Source organism: Balaenoptera acutorostrata, chromosome 10 (genome assembly GCF_949987535.1).
Source record: "Balaenoptera acutorostrata chromosome 10, mBalAcu1.1, whole genome shotgun sequence".
Taxonomy (NCBI): domain Eukaryota; kingdom Metazoa; phylum Chordata; class Mammalia; order Artiodactyla; family Balaenopteridae; genus Balaenoptera; species Balaenoptera acutorostrata.
In genome coordinates, this window is record NC_080073.1 from 72,055,734 (window position 1) to 72,073,950 (window position 18,217).

The 18,217-nt window shown below is 40.1% G+C and overlaps 1 protein-coding gene across 1 annotated transcript in view; it reads right to left on the reverse strand.

Moving 5' to 3' along the window:
- Nucleotides 1-17,849, reverse strand: part of KIF6 (kinesin family member 6) — a 399,233-nt gene extending 381,384 nt beyond the window's left edge. The window contains exons 1-3 of the mRNA XM_007197919.2: nucleotides 17,699-17,849; nucleotides 13,732-13,841; nucleotides 8,570-8,644 (exon numbers count right to left, since the gene is read on the reverse strand). Coding sequence (XP_007197981.2) covers nucleotides 8,570-8,644; nucleotides 13,732-13,841; nucleotides 17,699-17,764 — 251 coding nt within the window. The 5' untranslated portion in view covers nucleotides 17,765-17,849. The remainder of the gene's footprint in view (nucleotides 1-8,569; nucleotides 8,645-13,731; nucleotides 13,842-17,698) is intronic.
- Nucleotides 17,850-18,217: the final 368 nt, after the last annotated feature.

Genomic DNA, 18,217 nt, shown 5'->3' on the forward strand with positions numbered 1-18,217 from the left:
TCTGCTTGAAAGCCAACTTTGAGAAAAATAAAATGTTTACTGGCAGGCATGTTTGGGTGAATGTCTAATGAAATTAGCTTTATTGAGACCCATGGGGGAGAAGTTCTAGTCTAATCATTCAGATTACCGAATTTACTGAATAGAAGGACATCATAAAACAAATGACACTAAAATTTTCATACCTGGGAATATTAATGTTTTATTTTGAAATAATTATAAATTTACAGGGAGTTGCAAAAAGGTTACAGTGTGGTTCTGTGTACCTTCACCCAGTTTCCCCCAATGGTTATATCTTGCATAACTATAGTATATTATCAAGACCAGGAGATTGACATTGGTACAATACATGTGTAGAGTTCTATGCCATTTTATCACATGTGTAGATTCAAGTAACCATCACTGCAATCAAGATACAGAACTGGGCTTCCCTGGTGGTGCAGTGGTTGAGAATCCACCTGCCAATGCAGGGGACACGGGTTCGAGCCCTGGCCTGGGAAGATCCCACATGCCGCAGAGCAACTGGGCCCGTGAGCCGCAACTACTGAGCCTGCGCATCTGGACCCTGTGCTCTGCAACAAGAGAGGCCGCGACAGTGAGAGGCCCGTGCACCGCGATGAAGAGTGGCCCCCGCTCGCCGCAACTAGAGAAAGCCCTCGCACAGAAATGAAGACCCAACACAGCCAAAAATAAATAAATAAATTTATTTTAAAAAAAGATACAGAACTATTCCATCACCACAGAGATCTACTGATGTTGACACTGTACCAGTTTGAATGAAGTATAGAAACCTTACTTCCCTTTAAATCCCTTTACCCTCCCCGTTTGTAACTGTCATCAGACAATGCTTTGTTTTTTGCTTCATCAAACACAATTTTTCAAACTCAAGAGAAGAAAAGTTTATTTTATTAGTGTATATTTTTGTTCTTTCTCTTGTTCCTTCTTTTGTTCTAATGCTCCAAGATTCATTCTTTTTTCATTTTCCTTCTTTTTAAGAACTTCCTTTATCCCTTCTTTTAGGATAGATATGCTGGCAACTAATTCTCTTAGTTTTCCTATGTCTGAAAATGTCTTTATTTCCCCTTTATTCCTGAAGGATAATTACACTGGGGACAGGATTCTGGGCTGACAGTTCTTTTCCTTCAGCACTTGAGAATATTCTGCTACTTCCTGCTAGACTCCACACTTTCTGATGAAAAATACACTATAATTCAAATTACTTTTTCCCTGTAGGTAAGGTATCATTTCTTTCTCATTGTTTTCAGATTTTTTTTCTTTGTCTTTAGTTTTCTAAAGTTTAACTAATATTTGTTTTAAAGTGGATTTCTTTGAGTTTATCCTGCTTGGAACTTTCTCAGCTTCATAAAGTTCTAGGTTTATGCCTTTTGCCAAATTTGGGGAATTTTCAGTCATTATTTCCTTAAATATTTTTCAACTATACTCTTTTTCTCCTGTCTTTCAGGACTTTGACAACATGAATGTTAGATCTTTTGCTGTAGTTCTCACAGGTCCCTGAGGGTCTATTCATTGGTTTTTTTTTCAGTCTATTTTCTTTCTGTTATCCATACTGGGTAATTTCTATTGTTATATTTTAAAATTTATTAATTCTTTCATCTGACCTCTCCATTCTGCCGTTTTTAATTTCAGTTATTGTACTTTCAGTCTGAAATTCCAATTTGATTCTTCTTTATATCTTCTATATTTTTTGCCAAGACTTTTTATCTTTTCATTTGTTTCAAAATGTTCACTGAAGCATTTTTTATAATGGTTGCTTTAAAATCCTTGTCAGATCATTCTAAGATCTGTGTTATCTATGTTTTAGCATCTGTTGATGGTTTCTCCTTATGGAAGTTGGTATTTTCCTAGTTCTTGATATTTCTTATTTAATGCATAATTTTTCACTGTATCCTGGATAGTTTAGGCATTAGTTACTGAGATTCTAGGTCATACTTAAAACTTCTATTTTAGCAGGTCTCTTCTGACATCATGCTACTGCCAGGTGGGGGTAAGGGTCCCGGTTCACCGCTCTGCCTCTCTTGACACCTGTGGAGGGGCCTCATTCCTGTGGACAGAGGTGAGACTTCAGGCTCCCTTCTAGGCCTCAACCGACACCTCCCTGGACAAGAAAGGGAGGGGCACCTTGTGATGCTCAGTGACCGCACAGCAGGGTGGGGAGGCCTTGATACTGCTGGACGGTGGTGAACTCCAGGATCCCCAAGAGACTTCCACTGACAACCTGAGGAAGGGGAGAAGGGAAGCTGTTACCTCCAAGTGGGGAGGAAAGTCCTCCCACTCCTCAGATACCACCCTGGTAGCAGCAGAATGGGGTGCCTTGTTACAGCCAGGCCTTTGCTGTCTGGGTGAGGGTGGGGCCATGAGTTTTTCCATGGTATTTGGATGGAGCAGGGCAACCAGCATCTGAAAGTTTCTGTCTCACCGGGTTGCCTCCTTTCCTGGTGCCTTGGCTATAGAGAGCAGAATTTTTTTGGCACTTTTGTCTAAGTCTACTGGTGTTTCTGGGTTACCAGTTTCTCCAGCATCCAGTCTGGGATACATGAAGCAACAAAACAAAACAAAAAAAAAAACACAGGGAACTCACTGCTGTGTCATTCCTTTAGGTCCTGAAGTCCCCTGGCCAGTCTACCTTCTTATCTCCATCTTTCAGGGTCTTTTTATATTCTTTTATATATAATGCCCAGAGCTTTTAGCTGTACTTAGTGAGAGGATTAGAGAGAAGTATGTCGACTTCATCTTTGTCTGGAGACAGAAGTGACTGGCCATAGTTTTAAAGTGGCAAAAAGAATAAAGATTTCTAACTTTTCAACCCTTAGACTGAACAGGGCATTGACGTTCACAAAGTACATTCATATTCATTGTTTCTTTTCATCCTCAAAACAACCTGGTAAATGTAATATTATTAGCATCAACCTTTCTCAGATGGTAGAACTGGTTCTGAAGTGAGAGGCCTGACCCAGAGTCACATAGTGAGTTAATCACAGGGCTGAGGCCAGAATTAGATTTTTCTACTTGTTGCCAAATTTTTTGAGCCAGATGAGGTAGAAGCATGAGTACACAGAGGTGAATAACTGGCTAATAAGATTTATTTTAAATACTCTTCTGTGGCCCTCCTTCTCTCCCTTTCTGGTCCTCTTGTCTTGAAGGTGCAGGATCTATTCTCTGCTTGTGCAGCAGAACTGGGCAAGCTATGTGACCCACAGCATCATTAGCAAAGCCTGTTTCCCAGGGCACAGGTGAGAGCCCTGCTGGGCTCGGCCCTGGCCCCACTGGAGTGTGGGACTGCCCCTCCCATGAGGAAATCCCTCTACCAAGCCCTGGCCTCCCACCCAGCCAGAGTACAGGTGGACAGGTATTCTCCAACATTCTTCTCCAAGTCTGAGGTGGTGGCCCTGGGAGCTTTCTTTTCCCCTTCACCCTCTTCTTCTCATAAATTGAAAGGCTGCCCTTCATATTGTTCATCATTCGTGAAATCAAAGGTTAAAAAGCAATGGTTCACAATAGGTTTTCAGAAACCATCCTGGCTGGCCTTGTTGCAGTGCAGAGGCTTTAGCTGCCCAGTGGTGCCAGTTATGGAGACCTGTATCTTGGGCGCAACCAGTCCTCCTGGTAGTGTGCGCCCTATTCATTTTGGTCAAACCATGTTCTTCTCTAACACCAAATTTCCAAATTTTTCCAAAAGCACTCACTGTACCTAAAATGAATTTCCTACACCCCAAGCTTTTAGGTAAAGCATAAGATTGGCTGGAAAACTGGGGTTCTGCAGATTTACAAGTGCATGTGATAAAACCCCCGAAAAGTCTACATTTCAAAGTTTTCTGCCTAAATCTTTAAGTAAAATTCATACTCCAGAATGATGTGCTGCGTTCAGCTTGTGGCTTCAGGTATCCCCTGATAGAGCACCACATACTCCCAAGATCAATGCGCTCCAGCTTGAAAAGCATAACACCAGGTAAAATATGAAGTAAAGCTACAACCTCTTTTATACGGTGCAGTACCATACACTAAACACATCTGTGGACCTACTAAATTTTATCTTTCAAAAAAATTATTCCAAAACCAGTGAGCAAAATTAATATGCTAGAAGGCAGTTTTTACCTGTTACTAAACAACATCAGATATATTTCAGAAAAATCAAAGTTCAGAAGAGGCGGAATGTACTTCCTAGTGGAGACGTGCTAAATAACAAATAACCACAAAGATTCTTTTACTTAATTTCCCATGATACAAATGTAGAGCTTTATAAATTCTCACCACCAGTCCTGCAATTCTGCAGTCATGGAGTCATATCACTGATTTGAGTTAAGTAGGAAAAGATGCGTCTAAATTAGTAAGATTCCTGAACTACAGAATTTTGGAAAGAAATGTGATTGATTTTATTTAGCTTTAATTGTACACAGTAACCAGAATTAAGCTACAATAGGTTAACCCAGTAGAGCAGCCTTAAAGGGACAGTGTAAGATGAACTGGATTTACACTGAGCATGTGTTCCTGGAGATTCACCAGAACAGCAGGCACTTCTGTTTAACATCGAAAGTGGCACAGCTTCCATTCACCAGGCCTGCCACATTATATAATTCTTAAAAAATATTTTCCAATTTATGGGATAAATATTACTTCAAATATTGTGTATAAATGAGACTTTATTGATACCTGGTATTTTACCATTCAAAGTCCCACAATTCAAGTTTTCCTAAAGTGTGAACATACTATATATGACATATTTAAAGGCAATGAAAACAGAGATTCCCCCAGGCTCTTAGTTTAGTGTTAATTTCCTTGATAACCCTCTCCTCTGCAGATGAATCAGAGAGAGACGTGAGTCTGCCTCCATCTGTCCATCCGCTATTGAAGAACACTTTCCTGCAGAGTAGGAGCCTGGATTAGTGACGCTGACCAGAGCCCTTGGTGGTGAGCAACACCCAGGAGGAAAGAGTGTTCTCACACCCAGCAGACAAGCTCAGGGCACACCACTCCTTCACCACAGACACTAGGGGAGCCACAGTGAACAGAAACAGCATTCCCAAACAGACAACGGCACTCTCAAATAACAGAGGTGAGCCCACCACTGAGAATCACCAAACATCTGAGGAAAGTCTGTACCGGGAAAGCAACGCACCAAACTCAACAGTAGAAGAACATTCACATAAAGAGAAAGTACATAGAAGGAAAAGCCAGTGTTTCCAAGAAAGATAATTTTCTTCAGAAGGAAAAGGGAGGAGATCACATGAATAAACAAGAATAGACTTTTTTTCATTTCCTACAAATGAAAAATAAAATTGTAAAAACTAAAAACTTAAGAGGTAGGTGATAGAGCACACACACACGGCTGAAAAGCAAACCACCATCCTGGAAGACTGAGTAACAGTTTCTTTCAGAACTCGGAACCAAAAGACAAAGAGGTGGAAACTATGAATGGACAGTTGTAATATCTGAAGTATAGGACTGGTAGTTCTGGATCCAGAAGTTCCAGAAAGAAAGAATAAATAAGTTGGAGGGAAGAAAATTAATTTTGAATCATTAAAGAAATTAGCAATGTGATGACCCCTGAGCTTGAATATAAGGGTTTTCAGATTGAAGTGACTGAATGAGAGACAAGAATACATGAATATATGAAAAAATAGCCATACCTAGACAATCAATAGACTCACTGATATAAAATTTCATAAAAAGAAAAAGAAAAAAATCCTAAAAACATCCAGGAAAAAAGGGTATTTCCTAAGAAGAAATAAGAGCCAGATTGACACTGACATCTATTCAGCAACACTGCATACAAAGAGACAATGAAGCAATATCTTCATAGCTATGAGAGAAAGGAATTTTTAACTTAGAATTCTATACCCAGTCAAACTGTCATTTAACTGTGAAGGGGAATGAAAAGCTTCAGAAAGCTCCCCAGTCTTAAACTCTCTCTAAAAACTTATTAGAAGATGATTACCAGCAAAACTAAAAGGGAATCCAAGGAATAGACATAAGTATAAGAAACAGTGATAAGCAAAGAAACAAATATAACTTAGAGATAAGTTTAAGCAAATGCTGATAATGAAAATGATTTTCGACAATCCTGAATAAAATTATCGTAGATCTCAATACCTAAAGTGCTGGGAGAGTAGGAAAGGCAAAGTAAAAGTGTGCTAAGGTCCCTGCCTGGGGAGAAGAGAGACAGACAGGCAGGCAGATGAAGGAAGTTTAGATGTTGAGAAAAAATACAAATAAGTTTTAATATCTGAATTTAAACCACACAGAGGTGTGTACACCTTGAGAGAGAACATGGAAATGGGCAAAAACAACAAAGAGCATAGTCAAAGCAACAAGCAGCATGAAAGGAAAAAAAATAGAGAGTATGATAAATAGAAAAAAAAAATCTGAGAGGATAGCTCCAAACACTATTACAGTAATCATAATAAATATCAACAGGTTAAAGTTACCAACTAAATATCAGGGACTCTGAGTTTAGCTACAAAGGCAAAAGCCAAATATATTTTATTTACCAGACCTATATTTAAAGACAAAATGACACAGGGCAGTTGAGTTAAGAGATTGAGAAAGATAAACCAGATAAAGGCTAACATGAAAAAAATAGCAAAAATAGTTTCAGGAAAAATGGTATACAAGAATAAAAGTATTAAAAAGGACAATGAGGAATGCTTCCTACCAATGAAAGATATGATTCACTAGGACCAACTTGAGCAGCCTGGATAAAAATGCTCTTGCCTGTCATTTTTGAAATCCTGTCATCATCGGGCTGGGCATCTTTGTCAAGTCAGTGAACAAAACAAACAAATCTCCAGCCTTCAATGGAGCTTTTGTTCTAGTAGAAGACAGACAAACAAAGCAACTAGTAAGTAAACTATATAGTACATCAGATGGTGATAAGTGCTAAAACAAATAAAATAAAATAGGGAAGGGTGACAGGGAATGCAGTTTCAATCCGGTACTAGTAAAGGAAGGCCTTCCTGAGAAGGGGATACATGAACAAAGACTTCAAAAGAGCTGAGGAAGCAACTAAGCAGATTTCTGAAGGAAGAGAATTCCTGGCAGAGGGCACAGCAAGGGCTCAAGGGGGAAGTGGGCTCAAGATGGGAGAGGCAGTCAGTAATGGGGGGGAAAAAACAGACATCCATGAAACACAAACTAAGGTCCCCTCCCCGAATGATTTTAGAAAGGCTCAAAATAAAACACATGGGATGGGCTACCTGAAAAATGACATAACCTGAAACATTACTAAAAAGAAGAGAATTTTAGAAATGTGTGACATCCAGTCAAGGAGACCTGAATTTAGTCTAAAGAGATGCTGTTGGATTGTGACTACAACTAAAATAGCTTAAGCCTACTCAATTATATTCTACCCGCTGTGACTGTGACGGAAGACAGTATAAAAAGAGAAGGGCTTAACAAGTTTAGGGATCTAATGGATAACATGGTGACTGTAGCTAATGGTATTTATAAATGTTAAAAGCTGCTAAGAGAGCAAATCTTAAATGTTCTCAGCACAAAAAAGAAATGGGAACTACGTGATGAGATGGAGGTGGTAGCTAATACTACGGTGAGAATCATTTTGCAACTTATAAATGTGTCAAATCAACACATATACCTTAAACTTATACAATGTCATGTGCCGATTATATCTCAATAAAGCTGGGGAAAAAGAGAGAAGGGCGTGCTTTGAGTAGGATCCATGAGATAGGAGTCTGGGAGACAATGTGTGTCGATATATTTTCAGCAATGTCGTGGTTGAGGGAGTACTGATCAGTGGACTTGAAAAATGGGTTTACTTAGCAGACATATTTTTCATTTGAATAGTAAAGATAGATATATCTGGGGTTAATTAGGTCATAAAATCACCCAAATGATTTCAGGATCAGAAAGCAACCTTATTACTAGTAGTTTCCCATAGAGACTCCCTACAGAAGGAGAGTGTGCTTATCTAAGGGCTTGAGAGTCTAGTCCTAAGGAGACTTTGCCAACATATATTAATAAAATGGCACTCCAGTTTATTCGGAATCATTTATTCTCATGTGATTTTGGTTCCAGTAGTCAGCAGCCTGGCACTACCTGGGTATACAGAAACAAAAGGGACCTAAGCTAAGAGTCAAGCTTTGAAATAGAGTTATTACACAGAGGTAGAGTTGGGTCACCCAGAATTAGGCCTCCCAGGTGTCACAGTCCTTCATCTGTCTAACCGTATGTTTGAAACATTGTAGTCAGAAAACAGCACTGGACTTAACAGTTAGACAACTGTCTAGGACTCTGCTACCACTAGCCACTAACCCTGAGCAATGCTACTTAATCTCTCTAATCCTCAGAGATTTACATATCTTTCAAAATGGGAGTAATAATAGCTATTCTGTCTATCTCACTGGTTTGTTTTGAGGCTCAGAATCTAAATCTAAAACAAACAAGGTGTAAGAATAGAAGGTATTAGTACTGCCGTCATCACATGCCCTACAGCCTGAGTATATAATTGATATACTGAAGCACATTACCACAGTTATCTGAGAATTGAAGGCAAGATGAAAAACCACTAACCCACTGAACAAAATATAGGAAATCCTACCTCTCAGCAACTGGTTTGGCAATGTTTTCAAAAATGGTCTCTTGCTTTGCATCCTGATCAAAAATCCTTTGAAATCTGCAAATGTGAAAACAGTAATTATTTAAAAGCTGAGCCTTCAAACACTACTGGATTAATACATTTTTTTTTCTCCTGAAAGCTTTGTAAATTACCTCATATTTACATCACTGGGCTTACCTAACCTAACACAATGTTTGCCCTGTAGCCCCAAACACACTGTACTCTTGTACCCCTGTATACAAATGGTGGGTAAACAGTATTGCTTTGACAAGATCTGCACAATAAATCCCTCTGAAAAACCTCAGCAGCTTTGAACCAAATAATCAACTGTGTGTTTTTTAGCTCTCAAGAGGGACAGTGTCTGCAATTGGCATCAAATTCAAATCTAGATAAGTGCATGAAATGGAAACCCAAGAACAGGATGTAAACAGCCAAAGAATTTCTGATATCTGACCTGTAAGAAAAGAATGCAGCTGTGAAATGTATGATTTTTGAACTTAGTTCTAAAGTTTTAAACTGAAGTTTATTTTCCATTAATTGGGCACTGCACCATAGTATCAGCTACTTAATTCTTAGGACGGTTTGTTTCATTTTGTTGATCATGAGTCAAAAGTCAAACAGTAAATTAAGACAGACCTGTCCTATAAAGGAAATCTTGATCCGACTGGCAAGGCTCGAGCCATGGGGAGGGGGGATGGTGTCCATTGCACCCTTCTTGCAATGGCACCCTGACTTAGCTTAGTACAGGATCACAGGCACAGCCGAAAACCTGGGGGGAGACTCACAACCTATCATTATACAATGTGTTAACTCACAACCAGCAAGTATAGCCCCCATTCAAACATCATGAAGAAACAGACAGGGAGCAATACAAACAGGAAGGAAAGGAAAAAAGGGAGAGAGGGCAAGGAGAAGGGGGAGAAAGAGAGAGAGAGAGAGAGAGAGAGAGAGAGAGAGAGCGCGCATGCATAAGCACAGAGGGCAAAACATTAACAATTGATGAATTTCCCACAAAGGGTAAAGGAGATTTGACTGCATCATTCCTCCACCTCTTCTGCATATTTAAAAGTTTTCAGAATAAAAATTGCGAGAGGGGGTACATTAAAGCAAAACCTTTGAAACACCCAAGTCTTAAGCAGCTTTCCAAGTGCTTAGGAACCTTTGGTGTGTGTGTCTGCCCACACAAGTGAGTTGGGCACATGTTCAAGTAAAGTAGAGACTACATGAAATGTAGGTTTGTTTTCACTACTCAGGAGTTCAGAAGGATGTCTGGAGCTGGGCTGGATATAAAATGGAATGAAATTCATTGACTTTAATCAACATTAATTTCAAAAGATTCCTATAGCGTATCAACCACCCTTTAGAAGAAGCAGATAATGAAACTATATACAAAGAGAGATTGTAAGGCACTCTGGGTACTCATTTAGCAGGCCAGATTATATTTCAGCAATACTTACTGAGTGTGCCCAGAACACTCCTCAAAACCCTATAGGTGTATGAGGGTTTCAGATAGGAATGTTGAGATAACACGGCTGCTCAGGTGCTCTTCATAGCACTAGCCACTGTGATGTCTGAGCACAGACCCAGCGGTGCTTTTAAGTGATGATGCTAAGGCTGTCTTGTTTCTTTTACCAGGTTGGTGATGACTGAGCGAATGACTTAGCCATTCCCAACCCCACTTCCTTAAGAGGAATGACATTTACCGCCATGTAAACCAAAGAGATGGCAGGAGTTTCAATAAATCACACATTGTGCATTAAACATAAAATATCATCACCCCCAAACATTTTACTTTATATAATGCAGTTGTATAGTCATCTGGAAAGTCATTATGATCAGCTGTCTTCTGAAAACCACTGAAGGGCAAAATAGAATCAAAGAGTTTAATAAGTTCAATCTAATCCTTTTCAGAGGAAGAAACTGAGGCCCAGAGAGATAAAGCAACTTACTCATGGCTGTGGAGCTAATCTATAATGTGCCTTGAGACATAAGGTAGGTTTCCTGATTCCTAGCAGGTCCTTTCATTTATTAGGAGGTTGTGTAGGCTTTTTCTAAAAACCATTTCAAATGTGGTTAATTGCTTATCTCTTCCCACCCCAAACTTGTTCCTTCCGGTTTTCCTCAACCTGGTAAATGACACCTCCATCCTTTTAAAAGTTCAGTCCAAAACCCTTAAGAGTATATCCTTGACTCCTCTCTTTCCATTACACTCTGTATACGACCCATCAGCAAACTCTGTCAGCTCTGACCTTCAAAATACATCCAGAACCCAACTATTTCTCAACATTTCCACTTGCTACCACTCTGGCCCAAGCTGCCACAATTTCTTGCCTGGTCTCCCTTGCTCCCTCACAGTCTATTTCCACATGCTGGCAAGAATGATCCTGCTCAAACATAAGTGAGATTATTCCATTCTTCTGCTCACAACCCTCCATTACCTTCTCTCAGCACTTTGGGAAAAGTTCCATATGATCTGTCCACTCTGCTGCCCCTTTAACTTTCTTCTTCCCCTCCAGCCCCCTTGCTTACTCTCCTCCAGCCGCACAGATCCCTCACTCTTCTTCAAACGTGCCAGGCACTCTCCCATCCCAGGAAATTCACTCTTGCTATATCTTCAGCCTGGAATTCCCATCCCTCAGGTATCTGAATGTCTCATTTCCTTACCACCTTCAAGTTTTTGTTAAAATGTACACCTTTCCTGAAGACCCTGTGAAATATTGCAGCCACCCCTCCACTTTGCTGCCCCTCATCCCAGCACTCCTTGTTCCCTTTCCTTGCCGTATTTTTCTCCACAGCACTCAATACTTTCTGATAGATACACCTTGCCCGTCCATCTCCTCCCACTAAAATGTAAGCACCTAAGAGCAGAAGCTTGGTGGCATTCCCTGCTGTATTCCTAGCCATTAAAACAGCACGCAGTGGATGGTTAATAAAGATTTATTGATTGCATGAATTTTCTTGGGAGAAAACAGCCTTTAAAATGCTTAAATATTTATCTCTGAACATATGTATTTTACTAATTTCTTTATTTAAAATACTAAAACCAATGTTTTTAATTCAGAGATTTAGAAAGAATGATTAAGAGATTTAAAAATAAGCAGATAGCACTTTTTCAATAAGCATATGTTTAAATTGCACTCTGTTTGTATCTACATAACATACAGAGTACTTCGGACAGGGCCGATGAATAGAAATATGGCCAATTGTTTCTTAGCGTTCAAACAGAATCATGCTGAATAAAATGTTTTAGCAAACTGTGGCTTTGTGGAGACAGGCCTAGGGTATCTGTCATTAAGTCACAGCTACTAAGGTATGTAGCATGCTTACACCAGTGGGAGAATGCCCCCTTCAGAAAAGTAAGTCATATATTATAAGGCTACTCCTTAAAGGATAGAATGAAAGGCAATGAGGAGCCAAAAAGACAAGGTTTGGACCATCTCACTATGCAACCTTGTGCTAGCCATCCTGCTTGTACTTACTGTAAAAGGAGACACAAGAAGAAGAAGGGGTGGAGGCGCTGGGAGAGACATATACATGATAGACAAGGGGGGAGCTGTGAAGACCAAAGAGAATCTTTATAAGACAAAGTAATAATAATAATAATTACAATAATAATGAGGGGGGAGGAGAAATAAGAAGTAGAGAGAGAGAGAAAGAGAGAGAGAAACACACAAAAATATCTGAGATGGTTTTATCCAAAGGGCAAGGGCAGGAATAGTCTCAAAATAAGGCCTATGAAAAACAGCATAGAGAGGAATGCAAGAGAGCAATTAGGATTCCTTCAGCAGGACCCAGGAATCTACTACCTAAATTTAGGCCAGAGACTAAATATGGGTTTAACTTGGGCTCAAACTTCTCCAGAAATCAAAAGTGGGGATTAAAGGAAATGATGTCATCTGAAACTGGAGAATAAAGGCAGTAGGAAACAGCCATAATCCCCGAATTCAAGGCCTGGCTACTAGAGTAGTATTTGGACCAAGGGCCCTGATGACAAGCCAGGGGTGGCTATTTGCTACTTTCCACCTGAACCACAGAGTTCTGAACTGTGCTAGAGAAATAAAACATAACACATAAATATGAGTATATGTGTAATTTAAAATTTTCTAGGAGCCACATTTGTTAAGTGAAATGAAACAGGTAAAATTAATTTTAATAATATATTTTAACACAATATATCCAACATTTTATCATTTTAACATGTAATCAATATGAAAAAATCTTGAGCTATTTTCTATTCTTTTTATTTCATACTAAGCCTTCAAAAACCCTTGATATATCTCATACGTACAGTGCATCTCAATTCAGACCAGCTACACTTCAAGTGCTTAAGAGCTACATGTGCCTAGTGGCTGGTACACTGGACAGTACAGATACAGAGCATACATATGTACACATGAGGTCAGTATACCATTTATGTTATTAAGAAGGCTCACCTATACAGCACACATCTTTAATAAAGTTTAGTCATGCACTGAACTTCCTATAAGAGCTATACTATAGTGGGCCAAAAAGGAAAAAGATAACACTTGATAAACAGATATAGTAAAGAAAGGCTGGGATCTTGGGCTCTCCTGTTGGATACAGAAATATACCCCCTTTTTAACTTTGGGCACAGCAATGAAAAGACAACTTGAATTCTATCTACTAGATGAAATAGAGAACTGCGGGCTTCCCTGGTGGCACAGTGGTTAAGAAACTGCCTGCCAATGCAGGGGACACGGGTTCGGGCCCTGGTCTGGGAAGATCCCACATGCTGTGGAGCAACTAAGCCCGTGCGCCACAACTACTGAGTCTGAACTCTAGAGCCTGCGAGCCACAACTACTGAGCCCGCGTATCACAACTACTGAAGCCCGCGTGCCTGGAGCCCGTGCTCCACAACAAGAGATGCCACTGCAATGAGAAGCCCACGCACCACAACGAAGAGTAGCCCTGGCTCACTGCAACCAGAGAAAAGCCCACGTACAGCAAAAAAGACCCAATGCAGCCAAAAATAAAATAAATTAAATAAATTTTTTAAAAAGTAGAGAACTGTACTACATTCTCCCCAAGAACTGGTGCCAATGATTTCACAGTGGCTATTAATGCAGTACAAGAGTTAGTTCAATAGTAAAACAGAAATGAAGATGAAAAAAAAAAGGCTTACTTAAATCTGTAGCTTTCTCGCTTATTATTCACAAATCCATCTGCCAAATCACGAGGTAAGATGATCTCCAAGCTAGGTGTTAATTTTTCATCTTCATCTACGGAATAAATCTGAAAATGTGAAGACAAGTGAATATAAAATGGTAAAATTATGGCTTGAACAATGACCATGTTATTATGACATGCATTGTAATTGTGTTTAAAAAACTGCACTTTTCAGATAAAAAGCCATAACATAGCACAATATGGATAATTTTCCTCTTTAAACTCTGTGCACACTCAAACAAATATATGGAACTGAACAAGAGGTAAAACCTAAATCAATGCCCAATCAAAGCTCAAATCCTCTTTGAATGATGTAATATTCAAATTTGAGTATTGGAGTGTCTGTCTCCATTGTTGAGAAGCTAATAGCCCTGAAAACAACAACATATTATCTAAGTATTGCTTTGGAATTATGTACCAGAAATTAACATTTTACTACAACCAATAAGCATTTCTGAGCATTTCCAAAATGCTAGACACAGAGATGAAAGGACTGGGTCTGAGCCTTCTCAGAGAGCTCACAAGAATGCCCTAATTCAAGTTATGTTCAAAGAAGTAAACGCTTCCACGAGACATATTCAAGCATCTGATAAAAGACATGTGGTTTCAAAGGAGACATGTAATTCATGTCTTTGATGTCATTTTCAAGATTCTCCTCCCAGCTCAGCCACTAATTAGAAAATGACCTGGGATAAATCACTTAACCTCCTTAAGCTGATATGGAAATGAAGTGTCTTAACCAACCACCTTTACAATTGTAGTATTCCCTGATTCTTTTCTTGGTTACCTACTCCTTTATTTATTGGCCAGGAAAAGCAAGAGTCAAGCCTATAAAGAGATCATGGGGAATAAAGAAAAGTCTACGATTCAATGTCCAAAGACCTGGGTCTAACACTGATCTCAATTTACCAGCTGTGTGACCAGCCACCGCTTTCAGAATCTCGGTACCTTATACATAAAATGAAGAAAACAGAATTGCCTCCATTACAAGATTGCTGCGGGGATCAAAGGATGTCATGGAAATGGAAGCATTTTGTAATGCACCATAAAAAATGTTAGTCATTAGATTTAGAGGTTTTTAAAAAAGACTTCTTGTCTTTCATCAAGAAATAAAATTCCTTCTAACAGGCAATACTTCCTGTTTAAGACCCATTTAGATGCTTGATTATGGGGGAAAAGTCTTATTTTTAAATAAGTAAAAGCCTATCTAAATCTCCAGAAAGTCTGAATCATTTTCCTAAGCAGATTTTTATTGAGCCCTCTCATTTAAAATGTGAGAAGCTCATGTAAGAAAAGTCATGCCGTAAAATAAAATTCTTTGTAGAAAGTAATGGCATCAGGTCCAAGGCTTTCTGGCTAGGTTCTCTCAAGAGACATTTAAAAATTATATACTATAGGGCACTACATTATTTTTTTTTTTAAAGGTTAATGGCTAGACAGGTGAGTTAAAGGGGTGTGTATAAGACATAAAACATACAGGAGTGAGGGGTGCCACACATTTTTTAAAATCTGTGACACTCAGTACTCAGAAGAGAAAAAGGACCAATAGAGTAGGTACTGTGACCCTCATCTCCTCTCATTAAGCCATTCTTTGAGGCATTAAGAAAAGTCCCTAACGAAAAAACTTGTTTAATCTGATAGATTGGCTTTCTACCGTTAGTCATAAAAATATGTGAGATAGAGTAGTTTGTTTTTAATAGGAGACAGTTAGATCAAATGCAAGGATGAATATGAAAATATTTCAAAATATACAAAGCACTATACAAATGAAAAGCATTGCCATTGTTAAAATGATCACAGAGCATCTTCTTATGTATCTTTTAATGTATTAATCTATAAATTATCATAATTTAATATGTAGAGCCTTAGGGAATACGATTAATGAAGTAATGGAGCCACAAAATGAAGAGGAAAAACAAAAAAACACCTTTGGATCACTCTTGGTTTAATGTTACAAGGGGCATTTCTAGTCAGAGAAACAACCACACAGTCTTTGGGGGGCAAAAGGATAGGGTGCTAAAAGTGGGATTTCTAAGGAAGAGCAGGGATACTCTCTGCTCCGGGCACAGATGAACTTAAAATTCGTTCATCTGTGTTCTCTTATGTTTGTGTTATGCGGCATAATGTTGCATCTCGGTAAGAATCTGACATTATTAAAATACACTATGATACCTAAGAATACTTCCTGGAGTAGCAAACAAGCCACTCTACAGAATCGCACCAAAGAAATGCAAAAGGAGGCACACTGAAATATTCAAACGTTGCATTTTAAGGAAAGAGGAAGTTCAAATTAAATCCAGCGTTCTCCATCAACCCACCACCCCCCCCAGTCCCACTTCTATCCATCTTCTCATGTTACCATATCCAAGCACCTGTTTCTGACTGCTGAGTCAATGTAGACAAGTTCAATATTTTTAGCTAAGAATCTGAGGAGGGCTGGGGGGGCAGGGAAATGTTACATATAATTTTTATAAGTGATGCACTTTTACAACCCTTCTTGAAAATGAATGTAGGAGGAGAGAAAATGGGATGATACCCATGGCTCCTTTCTATACTCTTTATTCCTTAAAACTCAAAAAAAAAAAAAAAAAGCCAATATTTTCTTTGGAGTCTTCTCATGCATCTTTTCCTAAATGTATTCCACGAATGAAAAGACTGAAGATGATGACGATGACAAGACACTATATTCTCCTTGATTTAAATACATAAATTACATGAGGCAAATGCTAAATTATGAGCTGCTATGATGTTACATATATACATACACACTGTGTGGATATGGGGTAGAGATAAAATATTATTAATAATATGCCCATTCCAGAGACTCGTGAACAGGACTCAGATTGCCCTTGCCTATATCCTTATTTTGTGAGGCAAAAAGGTTTTGTCCCAAGAGCCAAGAGCTTTGGAATAAAGAAATCTTTAATTAAAACCAGGGTTCTGCCACTCACCAGAGTAGGTGGGTGGCTTGGCCAAATTATTTAACCTGTCTGAGGCTCAGCTTCCTCATCTATAAAATGAAGAAAATGACATCAATCTTGCGGAGTTCTCCTGAGACTCAGGGATAATGCAGACAAAGCATCTAAGTGGTAAGAATGACTATGGTCCTTCCCAGGGAAAGAAAACAACGTTTGAGAAGCATTCAAAGTACAATATCTCTGCTCAGAGTAAGGGTCATGTCTTAACCTTCTTTGTACCCTTTTGAGTTTAGCACCCTAGAGGAAACACCTAGTAATGCTCAGTTAATGTTTTCTGAATAAAAAGTATATGTGTATTCTCTGTGTCAGGATGCATAAATATCTATCCATATCTGCAATGAGTGTATGTCAACGTTCATGCTTCTGTTCCTGATAACAATATAGTCAGTCAACAAATTCTAAGGGCCCATTGCATGCAGAGCACCGTGTATGCTTTGTGTATCTTTATCTGTAACTATTATCCTATCATCTCAGACGTGGATAGACACGTTTCTCTTGCTTGCACGTTTTGCCTGAGGACGAAAGAGAAGCTTGAGTGTACCTGGGTGGGCAGAGCTGCGTGACTGTCTTCCAGAAAGGTGCAATAACGGTGAACAGCTGAGGCGCACTCTATGTGAGCGTACACGCAGACGTACCTGCACGTGCACGTGTCTGCCGCTGCAGAGTGTGTCCGGGGGTACGCATGGGGCTCTGTGAAGGTTAGTCTGGACCCGCAGGGCTGGGTTGGGTGGGAGTGTACTGGGTGTCTGTCTGTCCGCGCCCCTGATAGCAATGCGCTGGGGTCTGCGAGGCTGCCCGGGCTCCGGGTCCAAGTGTGCTGAACTCCGGGCCGCATCCAGCGCCTGGCGCCGAACCACTCACCCCGGCCCAGGCCCCTCCCGTGCCGCCCCTCCCCCGGTCTGGGAGGCCCCGCCGCGCCGGCGCCCGTGCTGCTCAAACCCGTACCCCTTGTTGCTGCTTCCGGACAGTGGGCTTCACCCTGGCGAAAATTTGGATAGTCTGCTTCACCATCTCTTCCTCGGTTTTTGCACTGACCCTTGACCTCTCTCTCAGGCCGTGGCTCCCAAAACTTCTGACTCCCGCCACCTCAGGCGAGACGAAGCCTTAGCAACAGTATCTAGGGACACTACCCAAGGAGCACCGCGCCAACCAGGACCTCCTCCTCTCCCTAATTGGTTGCTGACGGGTTGGGGAGGCCCGAAGGGAAGGATTGAAGGTGGGGCGGGGCCGAGCCTAGCGGGGAGAGCTGCACATGCGCACGGTCGGGTCTGCCATCTGGCTTATCGCCAGAGCTGGCCTGGAGAGTGGTTTAATGGGGTGGTAACCGTCGTGCCTTGCTAGTTCTTCAATCCATTCTTTCTCTCTGCCAACACCTCTTTTTAGCACTGAAGTCATTCTGGTTTTTATTATTCATTCATTGAAGAAATGGCACTTGATCTGTGACAGCAATATACTGGCCCTGGA